The sequence below is a fragment of the Ochotona curzoniae genome, unplaced genomic scaffold (genome assembly GCF_017591425.1).
Source record: "Ochotona curzoniae isolate NIBS_2020 unplaced genomic scaffold, NIBS_Ocur_1.0 contig_883, whole genome shotgun sequence".
Lineage (NCBI taxonomy): Eukaryota > Metazoa > Chordata > Mammalia > Lagomorpha > Ochotonidae > Ochotona > Ochotona curzoniae.
In genome coordinates this window covers 22,879,383-22,907,160 of record NW_024466599.1, presented here as the reverse complement: position 1 = coordinate 22,907,160, position 27,778 = coordinate 22,879,383, and the positions used below count along the sequence as shown (strand labels likewise).

General features: G+C 41.4%; 1 protein-coding gene across 9 annotated transcripts in view; it reads right to left on the bottom strand.

Moving 5' to 3' along the window:
* Positions 1–5,771: 5,771 nt before the first annotated feature.
* The window catches only part of BIRC6 (baculoviral IAP repeat containing 6), a 184,054-nt gene continuing 162,047 nt past the window's right edge, over positions 5,772–27,778 (bottom strand). For 8 of the 9 annotated variants that reach the window (XM_040993044.1, XM_040993043.1, XM_040993045.1 and 5 more), the window contains 8 exons: positions 20,688–20,833; positions 19,984–20,094; positions 17,080–17,297; positions 15,906–16,067; positions 14,429–14,506; positions 12,868–13,056; positions 8,326–8,460; positions 5,772–6,429 (listed from right to left, as the gene is read on the bottom strand). In XM_040993044.1, coding sequence (XP_040848978.1) covers positions 6,271–6,429; positions 8,326–8,460; positions 12,868–13,056; positions 14,429–14,506; positions 15,906–16,067; positions 17,080–17,297; positions 19,984–20,094; positions 20,688–20,833 — 1,198 coding nt within the window. In that variant the 3' untranslated portion in view covers positions 5,772–6,270. Of the gene's footprint in view, positions 6,430–8,325; positions 8,461–12,867; positions 13,057–14,428; positions 14,507–15,905; positions 16,068–17,079; positions 17,298–19,983; positions 20,095–20,687; positions 20,834–23,781; positions 23,955–27,778 lie in introns of those variants that run through there. The other variant, XR_005885163.1, reaches the window with a different exon arrangement.

The window sequence follows — 27,778 nt, the reverse complement described above, 5'->3', positions numbered from 1 at the left end:
GGAAGTTGAAACATGAAGGAGATATATATATATATATATATATATTTTTTTTTTAAAAAGAGTCCTTGGGCCCGGCGCAGTGGCGCAAGTGGTTAAGGTCCTCGCCTTGCACGCCCGGGATCCCATATGGGCGCCGGTTCTAATCCCAGCGGCCCCTCTTCCCTTCCAGCTCCCTGCCTGTGGCCCGGGAAAGCAGTCGAGGACGGCCCAAGGTTTTGGGACCCTGCACCCGTGTGGGAGACCCTAAAGAGGCTCCTGGCTTTGGATCAGCATGGCATCGACCGTTGCGCTCACTTGGGGAGTGAATCATCGGATGGAAGATCTTCCTCTCTGTCTCTCCTCTCTGTATATCTGCCTTTCCAATAAAAAAAAAAAAAAAAGAAAGAAATCACTACTTAAAAAAAAAAAAAAAGAGTCCTTTATTTATTTGGGCCAAATGGCAAGCATAGAGGGTCTAAGGCACAGATGCTAGCAAATGGCAGCAACTACGACCTGGGTATTTTTCCTCTAAGCAGAGTACATTCCAGTTTCCGAACTGTGAAGTCGGAAGCCAGAGGATCCAGCTGTAAAGCTCCTCCTAGACAGCTGCATTCGCTGGCCCAGAGCCCAAGGGGAGGGGCTGGCACTGGGACAGAGCGGGCACAGCCCTGGCTCCGACGCCCTCCAGTCCTGGCTGCTGCCTTGTGCTGCACCTTCTTGTGAATGCGCCTGGAAAGGAGCGGGATGGTCCCCAGGCCTGGGCCACTGCAGCCACATGGGAGCCCTGGAGGAAGTTCATGGCGTCAGTGTAGCCTTGTCAAAGCCACAAGCGCTGTCTAGGGACTGAGCGGGTGAGGAAAGATCTGCTTTCCCCTCTTTCTGTAATGCTTTCAAATAAACACATCTTTTTTAAAAAGGAAACCAAGATATAACCAAATAAATGAATAAAATATTTTTTACCAACAAAAGAAAGCCAGGTGCTTCCCTTTGCTGAGATAGAAATGGGCTGAGAAAACTCCAAGTACAACTAAAATCATTGACTCAGTGATGCCTTCTGTTTTCACTAGGACAGTATTATCTTCTTTGACATTTTATCCAAAGCCCTAGCACACTGCAGGCTGGGCAGAAAGTTCCAGTAGAAAAATGTTGCAAGAACTCAACATTAGAAGACATTAAGTCACTCTACAGCTACGGCTAGTTGAGCTGCAGGCCTTCCTGAACTCCCCGAGACCCAACTAACCCTGGGCCAAAGGATTTGCTCAATATAGTTGGGACAGGAGCTGCTAGTCCGGGTGTAGAACAATCAGGAAAGGTGCTGTCTGATGCAAAGAACCACATTCAGGAAGGATCCAGGACTTGAGAATATATAAAACACACACACCTCACCTGTATGTGGATTTACACTTCAACACATGCCACACACTGGCCAGGCTTAGAAAATCTTACCAGGCTATTAGGGAGCTAAAAGCATTACAGATCATGCAAAAGGAGCTCTAGCTAGCTTCTTTAGAATAAAAAAGGATGGGCCTGACGCGGTGGCTTAGTGACTGAATGCACTGGGATCCCTTATAGGCGCTGGTTCTAATCCCACCAGCCCCGCTTCCCATCCAGCTCCCTGTTTGTGGCCTGGGAAAGCAGTAAAGGATGGTCCAAAGCCTTGGGACCCTGCACCCGCATCGGAGACCTGGAAGAGATTCCTGCTCCTGGCTTTGGATCAGCTCAGCTTCAACTCTTGTTGTCACTTGGGGAGTGAATCAATGGACGGAAGCTCTTCCTTTCTGTCTCTCCACCTCTGAATATCTGACTTTCCAATAAAAAAATAAATAAATCTTAAAAATAAAAAAGGATAACTTTGACAAACAGGTGTGGGTGGGGATTGGGAGAGGGTAGCACAGTGGATCATTGGCTAATCCTATGCCTGCAAGTGCCAGTATCCCATATGGGTGCCATTTTATATCTAGCTGCTCTACTTCCCATCCAGCTCCCTGCTTATTACTTGGGAAAGCAGCAGAAGATGGCCCACAGCCTTGGGACCCTGCACCCACACAGGAGACCTGCAAAAAATTCATTTCAGATTGGCTCAAATCTGGCCATTGTGGCCACCTGGGGAGTGAACCAGCAGATGGACGATCATTCTGTCTTTCCTCCTCTCTGTAACTGCCTTTCCATGCAGCCGGTGTTGTGGCAGAGCAAAATTCGGCTTGTAACACCAGGAATCCAGTGTAGCTGTTCAGGTCCCTGCTTCCCGCAGTTCACTGTACCCAGTCAGGCAGCAAAGCATACATCACATGTGAGTCCTCGCCAGCCTCACAGTACATCAAGCTGGCTTTCCTGGTCCCTGGCTCAGGCCCAGCCCAACCCTGGCTGTTCAGGATGATCTCGTCCTTTCTTGTTCTGCCTTTCAAATAAACAAATGTTTCTAAAGAAGCACAGGCCACAACTCGGAGCTGCTTTCAGCGTAGCCTGCTCCTGCTATCCACGTGATCTTGGCACGCTCCAACCATGCATCCTGAGGGCAGACCAGCCAGGAAATAAGAGGCTCAAGCCTGTTCCAATGTAGCTCACTGAGGGCTCCACCAATACCAACATTCAATCCCAGTTAGGAATGTTCTGAAGACATCACGGTAATTCAGAATTTGTACAAGAAAATTCAACAAGTTAAAAAATAATAATAATGTTTGTATAACAAAAATGTTTCATTATACACACAAAATACCATATATTCAGAAGACTAAGTAAACAATGTTTGAGAAGCATGTTCAAAACCACGTTTGATCATAATAAAAATGTGAGTAAAACACTGTAAGGAGTTGCCATTATGGTGCAGCAGGTTAAGCCGCTGCATCCTATACTGGAGGACTGGTTCAAGTCCCAGCTGCTCAGCTTCCAATCCAGAGTTCCTGCTAATGAGCCTGGGAAGGTGGAAGACAGCCCAAGTACTTGGGCCCCTGCTACCCATTTGGGAAACCAGGAGGGAGTTCCTGGCTTGTGGTTTTGGACTGGCCCAGCCCTGGCTGTTGTGGTCTTTTGGGGGAATGAATCAGCACTCTTCAAACACAGGACCTACAACTCCAAGACTTATCATAAGCGAATAATCAAAGAAACAGACCATGTTCACCACAGCACTATTTGTAATTAGAAAAACAGAGACAGCCTACATGTCCAACAGCAAGGGATTGGCTAAGTACACCCATATTATGCAGCCATTAATCTTTAATGATAGAAAAGTGCATAATAAGAGTTTTGAAAAGTTGATAAACTTTTATATAAAACAAGGATATAGAAAAGTATATCAAATAGAAGATACTAGAAATTGTACATTTTGTATTTTCAGTATTTTTCCAATTGTCCATAGGAGTTATACATTAGAAAAAAACTGTCACAAACAAAAATTCAGTATTATTGAAACCAAAGGATCCTAAGACCACACCGTGTCCTGCCCCTACTAGAAGCCTCGGCTTCACAGAATAGGTAGGTCCCCTCCTCCCTGCCCTTCTCCTTCAGCCTAGCTCCCTGCTCCCAGTTCCAGCTCTACCTGGCTCCTTTCAGGTGCCAGCTGGGTCTGTTTCCATGGCTAGGTTGACTGATCAGGGTGGGCAGTCTGTTTACACTATCTGGAAATCCTTGCATCTAGCCAGTCTTGTTAGTTCCCAAGATTTGAACCTTGCATTTCAGAAAACTGATATTAATCCAGCACCATCAACACTGGTATACACCAGAGTTTTGGATATGGGAGAAGTATATAGAACGATGAAACAACACAATGGCAGAAATATATCAGAAGCATAATTAGCTTCGATTTGGGGAACATATGACCAGGTGGCCCTGCTGACGGAGGGCCTGCAGCACAACAGCGTTGCCAGCAGCACAGTGCCAGGCACAGAATGATTCCTGTGACTGCAATTAGAAAATGCACGTGAGCAACATGACTTGACTGCAACACATTTAGTGTACCTGGACACTTCGTCCTACTACTAGAAAACCAATTAGGCAATTACTTTTTTTTTTTTTTAAATCTTAAGATAGTCACTTTTGGTTAAGTTCCAGGCATAGATTAATCTGCTCCACTGGTTTCCATCCTGTCATGTGCTTCTGGATGCAGAACATCCTACATCTCTAGCTCTGGTTCACCGACTTCCATGACCTTGACGCAACCTGTCCCCGGCTCCTCAACTTGTAAACATGCTGGCATTCTTCTCATGCCAACAGATCTGTTTGCTCATACTGATGATGCTTCTTCCTCTTCACCTACTGACTCCCCCCAGCTGGAAGCTCCCCTGTGGACCACTGACTGCTCTTAGCACAGCTGGGGGAATCATGTTCCTGGAAAGACAGTCTGACTACACTGCTTCCCTCGTAAATGCTCCTTGAGGTCTCACACCAGCTACCGAATGCAGAAGCTCCTTAGGCAAGAAGGCTTCCAGGGCTATCTCATTCCACTATTCCTTTTTTACCAGTAGTATCTAACATGGTAACATTAGCCTGAGCTCTCCTTTCATTTTCTTGGGCCTCTATGCTGTCTAGCTCACGTCATTGTCCACTTCCATTCAGACTGCCTTGGGAAGGCTTTCCTGACCACCTATCATCTCAACGCCCACCACCATGTTGTAAATCCCCCCTTCAGTGCTCCTCAATAGCATTCAGTGAACAAGTGCCAGAGCTCACCATATCACAATGACAGGAATTTCATGTCTGTCAAGTGACTTAATGCAGGACCTTGCACCTAACAAAGAGAAGGCTCAAATGTTTTAACATCAAATCTGGAACCTATGGAAAATTATTTCAGTGTAACTGGTTTCAAGTTTAGATTTTTTTTTTAAGACCTCGGTTTAAAAACAAAGCAACATGGGAATTGGACCTGATGATCTTAAAAATCCAAAGTTAGAGGGAAGTGACACCCCTGACAGTGGCTTTAATAGTCCTGGATAACCAAAACAAGAACACAAGGCAACAATCCAGGACGGCGAACAGTGCCCTGGCTTCTCCACACTTGGTGAGCACGCCCACAGGGATTCTCTGCTCAGTAACTGACGCTACCATTACTCTGCCTTCTCAGTGTGGCTCACTACCCACTGGGGCCTGAGAACTGTTCATTCCTTGGCTCCTTCTGTTGGGCCTTCCTTCACCAGGACTACAGCAAGGATCCTGTCTCTCGCATAGGCCGAATCCAGCTGCTCCTGGTCAACTCCACACTCCTGGGAAGGTTGTCAAGAATCACCTGAGCTTAAAAACATGCCCAATGTTTTCTTATGCTTACGCCTTAAACGGGTCTAAATCTTTGCAGAAATAGCACATCACACCACAGCAAGCTGTTGTTGAAATAAGACATACTAATTCACCTAAGTCTTTCTTTATTTGGCTCTAGGAAGAAGTTGCATGAAACATGAGCCTGTATGGCAGGTACAGAATGCATGTACCAGCACCAGAGAGGCACAGCTCTCTCCCGCGGGCCTCGGGCGGCGCACATACATAAGTGGCTTCAATAATAAACCCAGACAGTCCGGAAACAGGAGCCCTTTAGAAACAAAACTCTGTTGGGAGTGATTTTTCAAATTAACCAGTTCCTGTCATATACTTAAAATTCAAATAATGGATAAATTCAGAAGCCCAAGTGTTGGCATAGAATAAAATCATGTTCATTTATTTTTTTCTGCATTTTAGAATTAGAAGGCATAAAATTAAATATGTTGAATGTAATAAATTCATCCATACAATGCAAGTCCCCAGCTATAATGTATTTTATGGCAGATTTATTACTTTAAAAATGTACCAGTAAATCAAAAAAGAGGGAGTAGGTCCATTTAACTTTTATTGAAGTGTATGTAGGAGGTCTTCAGAAATCAAATATGAGCATGAGGATACGGCCAAACATAAAATTATCAAATTCTGTGAAAAGTTGTCGACTTTAAATAGTAGTTGTAAGAATGACCAATATATATTCTTTGTTAACAACCCCTCACTCTACAGTAAAAAAAAAAATAAAATAAACATTCAGTAAACATTCTTTCCTAAGGTAGTTTCCCTTATAATCAGTGATTTATCCATTTCTTTGTATACACAAATTTGTTGAACATACCAATCAGTGGTTCTCACAATTAAAAAATAAAAGCACAAAAAAGTTTACACTCTTGTACAGGTAAATAAAAGATCACCGTGAATTAAACTGGATCTCCTTAAGGGCGCAGTATAGTTTCATTACCTATTACATAATTAGTTTCTTACATACAAATATTGACATATTTGGCTTGTGCTTCGAAGCCTTTGTGTCTGTGACATCGACGTGGCCACAGCTCATAACTGGAAGTCCGTGGGAAGCTCACTGCCGCCGCCGGCTCGCCCCTGCTCCTCGGCGTCGGCCCTGCACACCTCGGGGGCCTCGTCGGCGTCGGGGTCCAGGCCTTCAGGACAGGGCAGCTTGAGCAGCTCCTCCCGAAGCTGAGCAGTGTGACGCTGTGCAGGAGAGAACATTCATCAGGACTGAGACTTCGGGTTGCCTACACAACGCTGCCTGGGTTCTAACTACAGGGCAAACCTGCTGTCCCTGGGTGTGCCCTGAGCCCACCCTGTTCTGGCTGCTGGTATAGGTGCCACCCCAGAGGCAGGGAGCTAAACAATGGTGGGAAAGCTCCCAGCGAGCAGGCGGCACGTCCTCTGGCAGGAAGACCGGGACGCACAAGCAGGGACATCACTAATCGCCACATGTGCTCCACAAAATGAACCACACCAGCACTTTGGCTTCTCATATACTGGCAGGCTGTTGCTGGTGAAATGCTTTCGAATGACAGACAAATAAATTTAAAAAAACAAACAAACAACAACAAAACAATAAAAACCTGCTATTTTGGTAAGTAAAAACTTGCATCTAGCAAGTACTAGAGCCCTAAGTAAAATGTGTTAGACTTAATTTCATCACAGAATATATATACATACATATGTATTAATATAGAACACATTCTGCCAGGTTACATCACTGACACTCTGGGCCCCAGCAGGCCAAGTGAGGAGGAGACGGAGAGGAAGTGGTGTTAAGGTCTGGGAGAGCACCTGAGGCAGGATAAAGAACCAGGGCTGCGGTACGGGAACCGCAGAGAGGCAGACTTAGGTAGAATGGAAGTTATTAGTGAGAGGGGCTGCTTTCTTGCTCTTTTTTAAATATATATTTACTTATTTATTTATTACTGGAAAGAGATTTACAGAGAGAAGGAGAGACAGAGAGAAAGATCTTTTATCCACTGGTTCACCTCCCAAGTGGGACTTGAAGAGAGGATTAGCCAATCAAAGCACTGGGCTGGGTCCAGGAGGGGCTGCAAATGGCAGGAATAAGCACGAGTTAATCTACTCTGACAGTGCAAGGAAACAAATTTCTACAATAAGAGCAAATAAAATTAGCTCAGAAGAAGATGCCAGTGTTTATCACTTGGTGTTTCTGAACACAAAGACTGGGACTTAAGGAGTAAGACCTACGACACTGACAAGTTACGATTATCATCCAGCTGTTCTAAGTAGACTGTTCTAGTTTATATAAGATTTATTTATTTTGAAAGTTAGAGTTACATGAATAGATCTTAAATCGCTTGGGCCATCCCCAGATGGCTGCTACACCCAGGGCTTAATCAGGGTGCAGGGACCCAAGGTCTTGGGTCATCTTCTACTGTTTGCCCAGTACATTACAAGGGAATTTGAGTCCAAGTGGAACAGCATGGACATGAAGTGGCATCCACACAGGAAGTGCTCAGCCAGTTATACCATAGGGCTGGCACCACAGAGACAGCTTTAGGGTTGGAAGAGAGGGGCTGGCAAAGATGGGAAATCAATTAAGACTGTAAGACGGGAGAGGGGAAGGCACAGACAGACATTCGGGGGTAGAAAAAATCATGGCCATCTTGAAAAATGATTCGCACAAATGGGAAAACAAACCAAAACAAAACAACACAAAAAATTCCAAGTCCATCACATTTGACCTCTTACATTCTGTGAACGTCCAAAGTACAAATGATGCTTGCTCTGCTCCACAGCAATCCTGATGGCTGAGGCCTGCCTGGCTGTCACACACCCCACATCCTGCCCTCAACTTACTCCAAGGACTCCAACTCTTGAAGGCGAGATGCCTAAAGAAGTATTCACAGAGCACACTTTGCAGTTTTTCATTTTCAAAGAAGTCCAAGACCTCTTTTGGCTCTGTCCTTGTGACTAATCTCAACGTAAGGAACTGCAAAAGCCTCTAAATGATAGCACTTTGGGTAGCAATCCAATCTTTTGTACTTCATCTTAAGGTTTGTTTGCCCCTGCTCCATTAACCTTCTGGCAGCCGTACCCAGCTCATCTCTGCAAGAACACAGAGCTCACCTTGAGGGCAGCCGCGTGGTGAGACATGGTCCGTCCGACTCGTTTGTCACTGCTATACTGCTGAATGTCTGCGATCCACTCCTCACACTGCGCCATGATCTCAACTCGTTTCAAGTAAAAATGTTTGTGTATGACCTTGGAGGGAAAAAGACACAATACAACAAAACATGTTTAACACCAGAACTTACAAGTGATGGACCATGATATATAATGAAACTAAAAAGAAACTGCAAGATTTAATTTAGTGCCTGTTACTTTATGAACACAGAGACTCAGACTCATGATGTCAGCTTCTAATGCCAAAGCCTGCAGACCCACAGCAGCCACACACGTGTGTTCTTGCTCACACACGCAATTCACCCTTTCCAGAGAGGACTTACTTACAGACATGATGCAACAGAGTTAGAAGCTGAATATAAAATAAACGCTAACCAGGAGAAAAGGAATTTATAATCAAGACACTTGTCTTTAAAAGCAGACTTGAAAATTTATACAGCTTGCTCAAAATATCACCGACAGTAACAGAAATAATAGTTCTATTTTTTAAAAAAAACCCTTTACTTATCTTCTGGTTAATTATATAAACAGAATTTTATTTTATGAAAATATATTTTCTTGTAATGACAATTTAGATTTGGGATTAAATTTTTCTGCCTTTGCACAATGAGTAAAATTAAAATGTAAGTAGAAGGAACTCATTTCTGGTAAGTTTTCAGGGAAACACAGATAAGAGTTTGAACACATGCTGTTGGGGAGCTGTGTGAGCTGTGACATGATGCAATGCGCTCATAATCCAACAATAAGGCCGTCAGACCTGCAAAGACAATCACGTGCAAGTCCTAACGTGGATGATACATTAAAGCTACTGATTTTGATGTCTGAATCAAGTTCAAAAACAAGCAAAACATAGCTTGCCATGAAGAAATATGATAGGGCCCAGTGGCGTGGTGGCGTAGCAGCTAAAGTCCTCCCCTTGAACATACCAGGATCCCATATGGGCGCCAGTTCTAATCCCGGCAGCTCCACTTCCCATCCAGCTCCCTGCTTGTGGCCTGGGAAAGCAGTCGAGGACGACCCAACGCCTTGTGACCCTGCACCATTTTGGGAGACCCGGAGGAGATTCCAGGCTCCTGGCTTCAGACTGGCACAGCACCGGACATTGTGGTCACTTGGGGAGTGAATCATCGGACAGAAGATCTTCCTTTCCTCACGGTCTCTCCTCCTCTCTGTATACACATGACTTTGTAATAAAAATAAATAAATCTTAAAAAAAAAAAGAAAGAAATATGACAAGCCCAGGGAGTTCAAGAGGACAAGTCACACTTAATTGGAAAAAAATGATAAGCATGGATAAAATGCATCCCCTTTGAAGGAACCCAAGTTCTCCTGGATGGATTCTTTTGGTAAAAGTCATTTCACATATGACTCTCCTGTGTTCACGTGGGGAGGAGATGTGGCCTAACCACACCCCTTAGCACAGCACCTGGCACTGTTGTTCTCCAGATGCTGCGAGGTAGCAAGATGCCTGGAGTAACTGTTCTGTTAACCAAAAGGGACACCCAGAATGAATTCACTGCTCTGACTCTGTTTCTGACCATCATAGGCACGTGGAGAATAAGCTAGCAAAAACTAGCTTTCTATCTTCGGGAAAAAAAACACAGCCTAAAAAAATTCATACTTGACTCAGTAAACACACACACACACACACACACACACACACACAAGCTTCATCCATTTATCCCACATAGTGTTGGGTTCTGTTACTGCTTTCCTAGTCCAACAGAATGGTGCTTGGTTGGAAGCCAAGCAAATTGAACTCAAAATGGTGCCCACATGGGATGCTGGCTTTGTAGATGACATATTTATACACACTATACCACAGCGTCAGGCCCAAGAAGCCAGTTTTTTAATTCATCACTGACTTGCACGACTTTAAGGGAAAGCTATAGGCAGCAGATGGAGGCAGCGTTAGATCCAGGCACTCCAATGCAGGACATGGGCATCTTCACTTCTAAAACATCCATTTCTGCTAGTTAAAAAAAAAAAAGGTGGGGCCCAGCATGATAGTGTAGCGGTTAAAGTCCTTGCCTTGAACACACCAGCATCCCATATGGGAGTCACTTCTAATTCTGGCAGCCCCACTTCCCATCCAGCTCCCTGCTTGTTGCCTGGGAATGCAGTCAAGGATTGCCCAAAGGCTGGGGACCCTAGATCCGCTTGGAAGACCTGGAAGAGCCTCCAGGCTCCTGGCTTCGGATTGGTTCAGCTCTAGCCGTTGCGATTACCTGATAAGAGAACGCGAACCATCACAGGGAAGATGTTGTTCCTCTCTGTCTCTCCTCCCCTCTGTATATCTGAACTTCCAATAAAAATAAATAAATCTTAAAAAAAATTTTTAGTTATTATTGGAAAGGCAGATTGATGAAGAAAAGGAGAAACAAAGAGAAATATTTTCCAAGCACTGGTTCACTGCCCAAGTGACCATAACAGCTGGAGCTGAGCTGATCCAAAGCCAGGAGCCAAGAGCTTTTTCTGTGTCTCCCACACGGGGACAAGGTCCCAAGGCTTTGGGTCATCCACTATACTTTCCCAGGCCAGAAGTAGGGAGCTGGATGGGAAGTCGAGCAGCTGCATATGGACAAGCTGCTAAAATGGCATCCTGGAACTTTAAGGAGAGGACTTAATCACTCAAGATATACTGAGCTCACTTTTTTAAGGTGAAGTTGAACATATTTTGAAAAGCACACAGATAAAGTGCATAAAAGTGAATGTGTGAGTGTGTTCCCACACTGAACACAGCACCGTATTCTCTGTTACAACACACCAGACCACTACCCCCAGAAAAAAATCTCCTTCCTGTTTCGACAGACAAGGTACACACCTTCCTGATTTCTTTTAGTGGAACTGACTTTGCTTGGTTTCTGAGCTGCCAGTAAGCTGACTCTTACACTGAGGGAAGAAGTGAGAATCCACAGTGCAGTTTGACACAGCACAGTCTGAAGTGACCGCTCCTTATGGCAGCAGAGCTTTCAGGAAGTACATACGGGTTCAATATAGTCTTTAAGGGATTGAGGGATTAATTTAGGCCACAAGCACGAGGAAAGGAGGTTTCAATGTAGTACTTTCTGAACTGTGGCATAGTACCTAAGATTTTATAGTTGATACTACTGCAAAGTGAATTACTTCATTTGGGCAGTGAAAGTTCAAAAAGCAACAGAATATTATATGAATTTGCATTTCCTATATTATCAATCACTTAGACATTCAAAGTACACTGGCTTGCCAATTCATTTATAATAGCAGAAACAAAAATGAGAATGGTTCTGTTATGTTCCAATGAAGCACATTCAGTCCTATCGAACGAGGCCAAAGGCTTAGCAGTGACACAGCAGGGTTCATGCACACGAGTAGCTCGGCTAGACGAAAGACCAAATTTCTGCCAGGTAAACAACCCCTCCAACACTAAATGTGTACAAAAACAGATGGCCACAATCTGACTTTAAGAAAGAACAACCAGCCCAGCACCCAGGTAATAGGAGGCATGCTGCTGCAGTGAGCTGTGACGGGTGAGTTAGGCAGTCTCCAGGGAAACACCTCAGCACAGGGTGCCAGCCACTACACAGGGCAGAGTGCCACACAAAGTCTTAGTCACCTTCTCTCCAAAGGAAAAGAAATGTCTTTTCCACATGTGGCATACACACATCAGTTAAGAGGAAAATGCTGGAGTCAGCAATGTGGCATAGCAGGTGAGGTGAGCCTGCAACACTGCCACCCCAATTAACTTTCAGCCCTTGTTCCTCTGCTTCTTTATCTTTTCTTTAAACAATGACAACAAAACTTATTTATTTATTTGAATGCCAGAGTAAGAGAGAGAAAAAGAGATTTCTTCCATTCTCTACTTTGTTCGTTCTTTCTTCACATGGGGATGGAGCTAAGCTAACCTAAAGCCAAGAGTTTCTTCTAGGTTCCTCTGACAGGTGCAGGGGCCCAAACACTTAGGCCATCTGTCCCTACTGGCTCCAGGCCATGAGCAGGAAGCTGGATAGGAAGAAGAGCAGCTGGGACTTAAACCAGTGCCTACATGGCCTGAATGTTGGCTCCTGCTCTGCCTCCAATTCAGCTTCCTTTTAATGCTCAAGTACTTAGGGCCCTCCCACTCACGTGAGTGAGCAGGATCAAGTTCCCGGTTCCTGGTTATGCTTGGCTCAGACCTGACTGCTGTGCACACTGGGAGAGTAAACCAACAAGTGGATGATACTCCTTTTCTCTCTCCCCCTCTCTGACCTCTGTCCTTCAATACAATAGTAACATTCAAAAATAAACAATAAAATTGTTTCAAAATATACTCAGATGTCTTTTAGGATATAGACAGCATCAAGTTATACCTGTATTGTGCATCACACAATACATGGTTTTATTATAACTAGCTTTGAAAAACAAAGTTTGGAACACCAAGCTCTAAATACAAGGACAGATGCAATACTGACACACTGAATTTTAAAATGTCTTTGAATATTCGTTCAGTAACTTTATTGAACATACCTCTTTAAAGCATGGTGAAGGGTTTCTGATTTGTTCTAGCATTGCCCACTTAACTGTTGCCTGCCGAATATTCCCATCATATTCTCGAGAACTCTGTGTGCCGCTGGGAGTGCCTCGGGACCGCTCATATCCTGGCTCATTGAAATAAGGCTCAGCTACTAATATAAGGGACTGGACAGATACCAACACCTGCAGAAAAACAAAAACACAGAAGAGTGACAAGGGGATTCCCCAAAAAACTGGGATCTTACTTTTACGAGTGCAGTCTCTTTTAATGTTTCTAAATAAACTTATCAACATGAAATTGATGTTCACGGTGACAAGGAAATACTTTATTAAAAAGAAAAATAACATGTATCTTATTATTTATTTACTGAAATCCATAAATAAAAATATTCTACTTCTTGAAAATGCTAAAAAACAATCTGTTTATAAACACCCAAACCAACTGAAATAGATATGCTCAAGCCGTTCTTGCTCAAAGGGCATAAAACTAGCCATGCAGTCTTTTTTTTTTTTTTAAAGATTTATTTTTATTATTTTTTCATTGAAAAGGCGGATATACAGAGAGAGGAGAGACAGAGAGGAAGATCTTCCGTCCGATGATTCACTCCCCAAGTGAGCGCAACGGGCCGATACTATGCCGATCCGAAGCCAGGAGCCTCTTCCGGGTCTCCCACGCGGGTGCAGGCTCCCAAAGCTTTGGGCCGTCCTCGACTGCCTTCCCAGGCCACAGGCAGGGAGCTGGAAGGGAAGCGGGGCTGCCGGGATTAGAACCGGCGCCCATATGGGATCCCGGGCGTGCTAGGCGAGGACCTTTAACCACTTGCGCCACCGCGCCGGGCCCTAGCCATGCAGTCTTAAAGCGCTTTGGCAAGTAAAACCATCCAGAAGGCAGTTTTTAATTCTAATTTCAAGGAAAATGGTCACAGTATCACAAACAAAACAAAAACCATCACTTAAAACTTTAAATGGGAAAACAGTTTCATGGTCTTATGTTCATTTATGACTCCTCACTTATTTAACAGAAGACTTGCTTCTCTAAATATAAATGACACATAGTGACAAGGCAGATTCCAGCGAATACAAAACACTAAATACAAATGTCGAGCTTAAAACATAGAAACAATGATTGCTTCTGCTTCTTGAACAAAGAAGCAACAAAATCAATTTCTACTGTCAATATATTTCTATCCATGTGCTTGTTTGGACATGGAACATCAACAATAAGCATTAGATGGGACAATATGTGGCATTTTAGTATATGCATTCATGTGTTTTGCAGAAATTAACAAAGAATAAGATTATGGAATGTATATACTAAATGCTTTGTAAAGCAAGAACCACGAATATCAAATTTTATGAACTCAAGGAATTCAAAACAATCGTAAACTAGATTATAGAACAACGACATCATAGAATTCCAATAATGCTTTCTAAAGGTGTTTTTCACTAATGTTCTAACCTAAAATTTTTAAACCACAAACATGAGAATAAAATGTTTTAATGTCTGTAGTTCCTGATTTTCTAAATGAAATTGTAAGAGAAAAAGTTAATTTACCTGCAAAAAGCTTGAGGTCTGAGGATTCCACTTCTCCTCTGGCCTTCCATGCCAAGTATTTAAGATGCTTAAACACACCTGAAAAGGAAGGGAGAAAAGTGTCACCAAAACTGGAAGGATGGCTTGAGAAAAAAATCACCCTAACTAAAGAAAAGCAAGTGCTGTTAGGTCAAAGTGTCTGGAGTTTTTCTGTGCCAAATACAACTCCAAGAGGTATTCTATCAAAGAAAACTGGCATCTTCATATATAATCTAAACTATGTGGCATTTATAATTAACACATAATGAAACATGAAATAATACCAACTACATCCAACATAAGCAAAGTTATTTTAAAATGAAAAATAAGTTCTTTTCAAAAATTGAAACTGCAATGAGGAAAAAAATGATACTGTGGCTTAGTGGTTACATCACTGCCTGTAGCTTCCAGAATGCCACGTGGGTGCTGCTTGCAGTCCTGTACACTCCACTTCTGATCCAGTTCCCTACTAATGGAAGGATGGGCCTGAGGACTTGGATTCCTGCATGCATGTGGGAAACCTTTATCACTTCGGGCTCAAACTTTGCCCATCTATTGTGGTCCCTTGGGCAGTGAACCAGCAAAGGAAAGATATCTCTCTCTCTCTGTAACTTACATTTTCAAATAAATAAGTATTTTTGGATCATATGTAGAATCAAATATCACATGTTCTCTCTGAAATAAGACACCATCATGAAAAATACAAGATCAATAGAGAGGTAAACATGTATTTTTTTAATTTGTTTTATTTCTATTTTTTCCTTTTTTTTGTTATTTTTAGGTAAGCATATATGTACATGTATTCATCTAGAGGAACAATATACCAGAGACTGTCATTTCAAGATGTGAAGACACATTGCAATAATCGTCTCTACTCATGATGGACTCCCAATTAAACTGGTAAATACCTTCTCAATAGGATGTTAGATTTTCTGCCTTTCTCTCTACCTACAATGACACACTTCAAAAACAGCATGATGTACTAATGGCTATTTTGGAAGAACTACACTAGTGTAATAATACCGAGGAAATCAGTGAGAAGAGGGAAACTATTTCTTCCCTGATGAAATATAATAGAAATGGAGACAATGAGAGTAAAAAAGCTGAGAGGCAAAGACAGACAAGGGCTCTGTTACATTCTAAATGAAGACAGCTTGCATTAGTGGGTGATGAAATGAACTGAGAGCCAAACAGAAAGTATTTGGGTCAGTGAAAATGGCCCCTGTAGTTCTCAGGGGACCTCCTGATGGGTGGGGTGGGGGGGCTTGTTAATAGGATCATTTACGACATTTGCTTCTTAACCTGCCAATGTGATCCTTCCACTGAACAGATTCAAATATTGCCACCTGACCCTCTCACCACATGCCAAACCAATGGGCTGGAAGTTGTAATAATGATGATCTAATGACTGCAGACATAATACATTTGTATTACTACTAGAAGACTGTAAATACATTACCTTGCCATCATTGTAAAGGTTTGGATTGAACCGTACACTATGACCACCAGTCGTCTCTAGATTCACCAGAGGGGGTGAACTGGGATAATCTTGAGGAAAATACACATCAAACTCAAAGCAGCCATTTGCATAGGGGGTATCAGCGGGACCCGTTATCAGAACCTAGTATGCAAAAGGCACAGAGAACTGGGGTTATGAAACGCTGACATCCCGAAAAATACAACCCAACATGAAACAATAACAATCTCCTAACTGCCTAAATATGTAACTACTAGAACATGTTAAAAATGAAACTGAAAGTTAAAAATAAATACAGGACTACAAAATGGTTTGGGGTTACAATTAAAGTGATTTATTTTTGGGAAAGGACTACTGAAAGAGATACTCTACAGGTATTAAGAAAGAACAACAATTAATGCATTTTTGACACAGTCAACAGCAATGTAAGATACCACGTTTTGTCTTTAAAAACTGTGTGGAAGCAAGTGGCATCAGCATAAACTTTGATTTAAGCTTTGGGAATCCACACTGGGATGTTTCCGATATAACACAATGCTTAGTAGAAACAAACTCACATGTATGAATTTGTATGGTATGTTTAGTGTTTGTCACTAATATTTTGTGTTTTTCAAGGCAATAATCCTAGTGAACATTCTATTAGATTGCTACATAAAAATTACACACAAAAAAGCAAACCAACCAAGTATGTAAGCAACGGCTACTAACTTCACATGTCAATAGGTCAGCAGAGGTTAGACTATGACCGTGCTCAACATAAAGAGGTATGTATGACTTAATTCAGAGACATGTCCAACTTCCCAGAGGAACAAAACAAGAGTAATTTCAAGAGTGATATTATAAAGCCTGAGACAAGGATCTTGGGTGACATGCAGGAAATCCTCTACTGGCTTTTCTCTGGAAACGCATGGAATCCTCTGAGGCTGTGCCCTAAGTCGTGGATGACAGGATGCGACCCAGCTCCAGGGAAGAGGCTCTTCTGTTATTTCCTTGTCAGTACTTTGAATAGCAGCCTGTCATACTGCTCCAAATCCATCTTAGGAAAGAATTCCTAAGTTTTTTTTTTAAACTAATTTTGTTAAACTTTAGGCTATTTCTAGCATGTATGCATGTTTGAGTAGTAAGATGGACAGAGAAGAATAGTTGCTCTTGCTACCTTCATGATGTCGAGTCGCTCCTCATCACAGCGCACAAACACACTGGAGGACGACGAGAGGGGCAGTGAGGTTGAAAGCGTCACAGCTTCCTGGGCAAGGCGGCGGGCTCTGGCAGCGCTGTTGGCATCACTGGCATTCTTCACCTGAGACATGTAGTGGTAATTCACTCTAAAACCCAATTTCCCATCGTCATCTTCAGAAACCATTTCAAACGTATCTAAAAAAAGGAGGGACTCAACCGTTAAAAACATAGAAGCCAGACTGAAGAACAGCTGCTATAACAAAAACCATAAATAAGTCAATACTCTTTCTTGCACACACAGGACAGAACACAGCAAATTATGAATGTTTCTGCAACACGCATATAAACAAATACACGTTAACAATGTTGGATGGATTGAAAATACGACAGACACAAAAACAGTGAGCAATTTTTAACCAAAACAATTTGAAAATTACTTAAATAACAGTGCAAAGGAATAATTTCCTATCAAAATAGCATGTCTTCCCAAAATAAATCAAGCTATAAATTTATAAAAAGTACTCTCATAGCGCATTACGAAGTCAGTCTTTGTGTATCTCCAGTGATTTAAAAGTAGAGAACAGAAACATTTGGCTGAGAATTACATTTATAGAACAAAAACGTATTAGTAAGATCATGCTTAACTGACTCAGGAAGAAAAACCAGTATCCCAAGTACTCTGAAATAATTTAATGAGTAACTCTAAATCATTCATTTAGAAAAACTTAGGAGGACTTACTCTTTATTTAAATAAACAATGGAAAAATTATACTTGAATTTTATCTCTGGCATTACCTCAATTCCTCATTAATATATAAACAACTTAAATTATAATACTGAATTAAAACCAATTAAGGAAAAAGTAGGATTATTACAATGACTTAAGACCTATCTTCCACATGTTTCTGCCATTACTTTTATCAACAGCTCAGTGAGTGAAAGGTCCTGGGCTACAGAATTCAAACCAAATGATACAGAACACAGTATATATATTGATTGCCTTCAAAGAGTTCAGGATCTAGTAAAACAGCAAGAACCACAAAAAGCGTACTACAAAGTTGGAACCAGAATGCTACAACCTTCAAAAATTCTTAAAAGACAAACTTTGGTATTTCATGCAAAAACTATCACCAATAAGCTAAAAAAAACCTAAAAAAAAATTATTTAAACAGAAAATCAGTTATAGAGTGGGGAAGTCAGTATCTCCCACCTTCCTTTGTTAACTCCGCAACAGCCAGAGCTGAGCTCAAGTGAAGCCAGGTCCAGGGAGTCCCACCCAGGTCTTCCACGAGGGTGCAGGGGCCAAGGACTTGAGCCATACACCACTGCTTTCCCAAGCCCTGAACTTCTGACACATAGATGCAGTTTCAGCAAAACTACGGACTGGTTTCTATCAGTAAACTTGCAAGCTGAAACTATTCCAACTATGTAACACTTGTCTTTCATGGACAACAGGAATAAAGTTTCCCTCCAATTTTATAAATAGTAATCCATCACTAACATCAGCCTATGATCATGCCAAGAAACTGACCTCGCAGACCACAGGATCTACTAATATCAAAATGTTATTCCAGTACCATCCAAATGTCTAGTTGTTGAAGATACAGATACTGTTTGACTCAGAAATTCCTCTGTATTAATAAGGAATCGATCATGGATGCACACAAATATTTACACCTAATGATGGTACTGAGATGCTACATATTTTACTGAAAAGCTATGAACAACCTCAAGGTCCACTGATTACACTCAAATGACATTACATCATATAATGGACGCCATGGTAAAGAGAATCTCCATACTAGAAAATGTAGCTGTATAGGTAGAAAGAACAGTTTACCGTTAAAAACAAAATCATCCAGGGCTACAGTTATGTGTTTGATACATGTCAATAGTGCTGTGAAAAACTTTACTGAGATTTTATACTTGATCTTAACAACACTGGCATTCAAGACGGACAGCTGCCCTCAATCTCCACTTACAAGCCAGATCCCTGCTCACATTCTGGGAAAAGAGGTAGAAAGCAGCCAAAATGCCTGGCCCTCTTCAATGCACAAAAAAGACCCAGAAAGAGCTACTAGTACCTGGCTTTGGCCTGGCAAGCAGGCCACCCTTCTTGTGCTTTTCCCAGATTCATTAGCAGGGAGCTGCATTGGAAGTGGGGTATCTCACACTTGAACAATACATACAGGATGCTGGCCTTACAGACAGTAGCTTAACCTGCTACCACTAAGAGGTGAACATCTCATAAGAGGTGCCAATTTATCTTTTTATTAGTCTTCAATTGTCTAGAGTTCTCCAATGGGAGAGCCTGAAGATTTGTCTTAGGGAGTTTAAAATGGTGAGCAGACTTAAGTCAAACCCAAGTTTTAGCTTCCTGGCAAGGATGCACATATAACCAGGAGGTTGTGTGAAAAGGGTACACTTTCTGCCTCTTCTGGTGACATCCTGCTTATGCTGTTTTTCTAGGTTCTTACAGAATTCTCTCTACTGAAACTGTAATTTTAACAAGTTGAAGAAACAAAATTGATACAAATTTTCAAATGTATCCACGTGCAAAGTATAACTGATCTTGCATGGAGTTCTTCTTCAAAATTTTTAAGTAACAAAAAGGCAAAGAGAGCTCCCAATCACTGGCCAACTACTCAAATGCCTGTAATGAACAGTACTGGGCCGGGTGGGCCAGGACACAAGGCAGGAGCTGGAGCTCAGTTTATTCCTCCATGTGGGTAGCAGGACAAACACTTCAAAACCTTTAATCAACCAAAACACATGTTAATATCGCTATTAAAACTTGACAGTGAGATTTTATACTTGATCTTAATCAAAAGACTGAGAAGTGATAAAAATGAGATTTAACTCGTGAAAAACTTCCACTTACCAAACTGTAATTTCTTCATAACAGCCACATACTTTTCTTCAAGTGATTTTAATACTGACAAAGGTTTGGGTTTCATGGCCGCCTTCTTGGAATATTCACCTAGTTTTTTTTCTGTTATAATATTTGAAGATAAATAATATCAGTAAGCATTTTAGAAAACTACAAAAAACAATTCACATAAGAAGTTCAGATTCTGAACTCTAAAGCAATGTTCAATGTTTCAGTTATTTTCCCATTATATCTTTTTCAGAGGAAAGGATGTCTATATCATAAATGTTAACTGTAGGTCCCAAAACCCAATTAATCTTCAAAATGGATGTGAAATAAGAGATACTGTGAATTTACTATGATCTTCTACTGCTAATATTTGAAAATATTTAGGTAAATTAAACTATCGCAGTCTTAAGCTACTACTTCCTACCTAATACAACAGCATTTTTCAGTTTTATTACTTTCAATGGGAAAAAAAGAAACATGTGATGCATGTTTGTAGCCAACCACATTCAGTCTTAGCAACACTGTGTAGCAGATACACATTTTCATTTGTGGTAAAAAACCTGACAACAACAAAGCTTGAGAGAGGAATATGTTTAAGAAAACAAACCTACTTGAAAACCATTAACTAGGTTAAGGAGAAAGACAGCCTTGAGTAGATAACCATCTTTGGGTCAAGGAGAACCTGCCTTGCAGGAACAGTCCCGTACCTTGATGTGCCTGCCGCAAGCTCGTGGTGGCTGCACACACGATCTCGGCTGTCTTTTGGATATCTGGCACCAGAAGAGTAAGTCCTTCTGGTTCTTGATCAGATGCATCTGGCTTTACTCCAGTTTTAACGTTTTCCCTTTTAGATCTGAATTTTTTTTAACATGGAAAGAAACAAAGGAAAATCAAAACATTAGAAATGAAAGTAAATGCCTCCATTAGTCAATATGATTAACAATTTTTATTTCATTTGCCATACACATATACAGCAGTAGTCAATTTAGATTCATTATTGCTTGAAATCACAGACTCATAACTAGGATATTAAAAATATTTCACCTAATATAAAAAGAGAAGAATCAAACATTAGGCAATGTGCTATAAAGACTGATATCTGAATATCTGCTTATATTCACTATATCAAAGGCACAATGAGTCTAAAGATAGAAAAATCACAGGTACACCATAATGTGTGCAGGAATCTTCTCTGAAATTTAGAGTTCAAACAATAATGAGCTGTTTCATGTTAATATTATCAGTGTAAGTACAAAATACATGTTCACTGCTAGATTTTTTTTTACTACAACATATTTGATCTTTAAGCATTAAGTTATACTGCATAATCATTTTAAGGTATTCTGTTTTCTTACGAGGATTATACTACATTTTCTATCAAATTGTTAAAATAGGATGTAATACAACAAGATTTATGCACATAAGAGAAGAAAATTATTTAAATTTCTTTAGGTGACATTAGTACAAGTTAACAAAAGACTTTAGAATCTTCAGAAAGTTCATGGAAACTGTGTATTGTGGGGAGAAACACTGCACAAAGATTTTAAATTTTTGTACCAGCATAAATTTAATTCCATTTTCCATGAACTTCTTGAATTAACTATTTCTTTGTTTTTTATCCCAACTCCTAGAATGTTAACATAATATCTTCAATACTGAATTTGTTACAAATCTAAATCCTCATAAACTAATTTTCATATAAAGATGTTAATATATATATATATACACAAAGGTATGATTTCAATTCCTCATTACCCACTTTTCTAGTTGTATACCTATCAATAAAATCAGCTGGACATTAAAATAAAATACTATTTCACAATATGCAGCTTTACAGAAGCAGAAAAAAATAAGGGAACAGAGAAGAATCCTTATACAAAATTATACTGCATCATCTGTATACAGATGAACTTTTATCACAAAGTGAAAAATTGCCAAGAAGCAATTCAATGCTTAACTCTAAGTATATAACAAGTAGTAAAACTAAGCCACACAGGTGGGTAGCAAGGGTAAATATCTGGATACAGTATTATGCATGTATACTAAATTTCGTTCCTCTGCTGTTTGCAAAAGCACTAGCATCCAGAAATATGCCAAGTTACATGGTACATAATCCTAATCTTTCAAGATGACTTAACTAGAGATGTAGAATATGTAACTGAACTATTCCCTTTTCTCTTGCTCCTCCTTTCACATTTCCAAAATAAATTAAGTCACAGAGAATACAGCACCACTTACAGAGCCATTTGGCACACATACTGAAAGCACCTTCACTCAATACCTTTTGCATGTATGTGTACACAAATGTATGTTTTCATGTACACGTAAAGAAAGTACTGTGAATGCTTAAAACCTGAAATATTAGCCTTAATGTTCGAGTCAATCAGGATTTGTAACGATTATATTTATATATTTATATATTCTAGCTTAACAGGGACTCTGAAACAGGAACAGATTCTCAATTGCTTTTCCAAAGCAGGCAACAGTGTTAAACCAGAGCCAGGAAAAGTGCTTACGTCACTGGACAATACCCATTTTTTACTGTCATGGACTTTTCCCTCCCAAGTGTAAATGAAACTCTAACAGCAGGCCTTAAAAATTCTTAAGCAAAAGGGTCAGTATGAACAATCATAAGTAAACAACAGTAGCTTGTTTAAGCAAAGAGTTACCATTACAGTTCTAACAAAATACAGATGGTTTCCCAAGACTACAGTCAAGCAATTGCCTTGCGCTGTGTTCCCAACAAAGATCTCACTTCAAGAAACAAATCATGCAGGCCCAGCGGCGTGGCCTAGCAGCTAAAATCCTTGCCTTTGAACGCCCCGGGATCCCATATGGGTGCCGGTTCTGATCCCGGCAGCTCCACTTCCCATCCAGCTCCCTGCTTGTGGCCTGGGAAAGCAGTCAAGGACGGCCCAAAGCCTGGGGACCCTGCACCTGCATGGGAGACCTAGAAGAAGTTCCTGGTTCCTGGCTTCAGATAGGCACAGCAGCAGCCATTGTGCTCATTTGGGGAGTGAACCATCAGACAGAAGATCTTCCTCTCTGTCTCTCCTCCTCTCTGTATATCTGACTTTGTAATGAAAATAAATCTTTAAAAAAAAAAAGTGCTGAGTTTGAGAATTGAGGGGACAGAGCTGCCTTCACCGTACCAGTGGCCTCTTCTCAGATCATTCTGAATCCTTTAAAAAAAAAAAAAAGAAAGAAACAAATCTTGCAAAAGCAGAGTATGAAGATATGAAAGGGAAGCTCCTTTCTTCCCGAGAGCTATATTTTTCCCCCAAGAAAGCAGACACCTGTAGCATGGCAAGTGTCCTGCATCAGGGCAACCCATGGCTTCACAGTGCTTGTCACCCAGCAGACTGGGGACCCTGGTCCTAAATGTCAGGTCACTTTTATTATCACCAATTGCTTATTTCCAGGTTTTACAATATTAGATTATTAAAATAGTGCAAACAAGATGGTTAAGTTTTTATTTTGTAGTTAAAAATCAGTGTAAAAATCCAGAGAAGTGGAAAAATTTTACACCAAATACATAAAAGAAAGAAATGAAGGTTGAAGCATAAAGCATATATATCTTAGACCAGATGAGGTTCTAATGAGAAGTTAGACTTGAATAAGCAAGAGGTCATCTTCAAATGGTGAGAGTCGATCAAACACGTGAAGAATGCACGCTACCTGCCTTGCATGGTTGCAGCCAGTCACTGTCACATATTAAACTACAGCCAATCATCTCTTCTACAAAAGGTGCAGGTTACTGTCAACACATATGTAGGCCCAGCTCATGAAAAAAGGCCATACCTTAGCTCACATCCTGAAGTCTGTGTGAAAAGCTATTTGAGTTCAAGGCACCTAGCTGGAAGTAGGTCTTTGGGACTGACAATGGATCCAACATGGTAAGAGCAATCAGCGACGGCCGCTACCATGGTATCCGCTGCTTTGTGCAGACGTTGAATCTGGTTGTGATCACTGCCCTGAAGAAATACGAGGAAGCAACTGAAGTTTCTACTGTTGCACAGAATTAGCTGCAAATATTATCCACTATCCTGTGAATTCCAACTAAGCTAACAGAATAAGCAAATTTTGGCTTTGTGACATATGATCTGAACTAGGATGTGAGCAAAATGGGCAAGTTGTTCTTGCGCAAACTAAAGAAAAAAAAAAAAACTCTCACACTTCAACACTTAACTTCAATGAGCTGTCTGTACTACCACGCCAACTAAGCCAAAAAATAGTAAAGCTAAATGCATATTGTAATCATGCTTGATTCCGTAAAACGGAAACAGCTTACTACAGTAAACTGATAAAGCCCTCTTTAATTCTTATACTTCCAATTTTAAATTCAAACACATCACACAATTGAAATCCACTTAAAAGTAGAGCTACTCTGAAGAAGCTATCTGACAAAGCTACATGCTGGGATACCCAGATTCAGGATTATTAGATTAACATGTCAGAGGAAGATTCTCAAACTGCAAGAGAATGAGACTCTGTAATTACCTACTAAACTATCATCACACCTCGCTCCTTATTTCCAAATCTTTTAGGAAATAGAAGCTTAAAACAAATTAAGAATACAGGTAAATTGAAAACTTTTTTAAATGAAACTCCTGTATAGACAGACTGTTTGCTTCTTACGTTCCAGAAAGAGTTCATGAAATGTACTGGCAAATGAGACAGAGACTTCTGTAAGACATTTTCTGTGACTCACTTGCAGCCCGATTTTTTTTCTGTGATTCCATTTCATAAAATGTAAATCCCAAGCATAACAGTATAAAAGAAGCAAATACTGAAAACAGAAGAATAAGAAGCCTTTAATACCTAGTAGGCCAGAATACACATCACCATAGTGACGGCCCGTGAGTTACTATAGAATAGAGCTGCCGCCTCACCAAGGGATGCCCAAACCAAGGTAAAGAAGAAATATTACAATAAATGTCAGTGCACCTGTCTCTACCACCATACAGAAAAATGACAAACAGCTGAATTTGTTTAAACTCATCTAAAACTTTTAAGGACATACAAGGTAACAGCAAATGTTCTTCTCATTAAGGAGTCAGAACTTTTTCATTCTATAGATATCTGAAGCAGAAATAACAAAGTAGAAACTACTTTCTTTCTGATTTTCCTTATCTCTGAGAATTGGCCTTTCCAAAGAAAACAAATCTTTAAAAAAAAAAAAAAAGGAAGTAGGAACTGTTTTCCCAACAGAAGACAACAAATCTTATTTTTTTTTTAAAGATTAGTTTTATTTTTATTGGAAAGGCGGATATACAGAGAGGAGAGACAGAGAGGAAGATCTTCCATGCGATGATTCACTCCCCAAGTGAGCACAACGGCCGATGCTATGCTGATTCGAAGCCAGGAGCCTCTTCCAGGTCTCCCACATGGGTGCAGGGTCCCAAAGCTTTGGGTCGTCCTTGACTGCTTTCCCAGGCCACAAGCGGGGAGCTGGATGGGAAGAGGGGCCGCTGGGATTAGAACCAGCGCCCATATGGGATTCTGGGCGTGCCAGGCGAGGACCTTAACCACTGTGCCACTGCGCCGGGTCCAAAGACGACAAATCTTGAACTAAAATTGCTATGTAACTGACTAAGTGCTAAGATCCAGTTTCAGCATGTTAAAATAAAACAGCCTAGGGCTTCCGCAGTGATGTAGCAAGCTGATCCTCTGCTTGTAGTGGCCAATGGTTTGACACCCAGCTGCACCAATTTTGACCTTGATCCCTGCAAAAGGCCTGGTAAATAAAAGAGGCTGGCCCAAGTCCCTGGGACCCTGAGCCCACAAAAGAGACCCAGAGGAAGTTCCTGGCTCCCAGCTTCAGTCTAGCCCACCTCTGGTTGAAGCAGGCATTTTGAAGAGTACAACAGATGAAGATCTCTCTCTGTTACTCTCTGTCTCAGTAATTCTGATCTTCAAGTAAAACCAATCTTAATAAAGGTACAACAGCGTGATAGCAATATGCTATCAAGAAGTGGGTAAAGTAACCAGTTAGCAAAACCGAAAATAGAGTGAAGTATTTCTGTAAAAGAGCTGAGCCATATGCCTTTCCACCAGGAAGTATCTAGGAGATAGCTAAGAGAATGCACGATCATTGCTCCTCAGCCTTTTGGCTGAGATCAGAAATGAGAATGGCATGATCAACATTCAGATGTCCACCACATCTTACACTGACATTCCTTGTCCTGATAGCTACTGTGATGCAAATTTCTGGTAAACTCTCATATCAAATACACTAAATATGACAACTTAAGTACTGGAGTCCAGGAGCAAACACACAGCAAAGACAGAAAAACAACTGTCTTTGTTGCTCCTTCAATGAAGACATAAACACACTTAATAAAAGTAAAACCAGGGTGCTCGGAGCAGTGGCACATAAACTTAATCCTCAATATGCAAGTGCCAGCATCCCACAAGGGCGCTAGTTTGTGTTCTGGATGCATCCCTTCCGATCCAGTTGCCTGCCTGTGACATGGGAAAGCAGCAGAGGAACACCCAATACCTTGGGTACTTCACCCACATGTGGGAAACTTGGAAGAAGTTTCTGACTCCTAGTTTCAGACTGGCTAAGCTTCAGCCACTGCAGTCATTTGGGGAGTGAAATCAGCAGACAGAATATCTCTGTATCTCCTTTTCTCTGTGTATCTGCCTTTTCAATAAAAAATCTTTTTTTTTAATAAAATGTGTGGTATTTCCAAACAATATTCAACTGTCTCAGGTTCAATATGTGCACCATGGGAGACAGCACTTGGTCTCTCCCTTCAACAGAGATCCAGACTGAGTGCTCCGATTCTGGCTTGAGCCAGCCCAGAGTTGGCCATTGTGGGCTCTGGGGAAGAGAAACCACACAGGGGAGTTCTGTCTGCTTCTCTGCTTTTCAAAATAAAGAAAATAAAATGCTGGGAGGGGACAAGCCCCTTACTACTCTTAAAACACGTGACTATAATATAGACTCTAATGGGCCTGTGTAGAGTTATATAAACTATTTATAATAATTAGGTTATACTTACTTAGTAACAGGTTTCCTGAGTTCTTTTCTAAAATACTCAGTGTGAACATGGTGCGGCAGGCTGAGTCTGGGAAGGGTCCGGGCCTTGGAGTTGGGGGCAGCTTGCAGCTCCCAGGCTCTGCCTGCGGGCCACCCAGCAGCGAACTCTGGGGTTTTTATGATATGAAATTGCTGCTTAGGAAAACCCATGAATAAGGCCAGCTTTAGTGTAGGTGAGAGATGCATTCTGGGTGATTCCCAGTAACAGGGTCATGAAACTTTTGGGAAAGCATGGGGACTAAGACCTGATGGTTTTGGAGGGGAGTGTCCATAAGATCTCTTCGGGCCAGACTGACCCACTATCCAAATTAGGAATCCTAAGATGAGCTGCTGGCATAGAGCGTCACTGACTGCCACACACCAGTCCACATCAAGGTATGGATGGGGTCCTGTCTGGCAGGGCTAGGTACCATTACTTGACTGGGTGGTGGAATAGTGGACTGGTCACATCTGGCAGGGCCAAGACACTAACCAGCATGCAAGAGAACTTGGTCCAGGGTAAACTCTGTGGGGGAAGTATGGGCCCAACCCTGTGGAAATACAAGTCCCGCAGGTTAGCTCGCAAGCTGGGGTGGAGATGGGCTAAGCAAGGAGTGACCGTGGCACCTGCCATCACTTACCGGTAAAGGAACAGATCAAACGATGGCAATCTGGGCAGGTCTAGGCAGCAGAACCCGAAGGTGCATCCTAAAATAAGATGTGGGGTGGGCCGAGCTGCAACTGGAATGGGGCGCACTGGGCAGAGCCAAG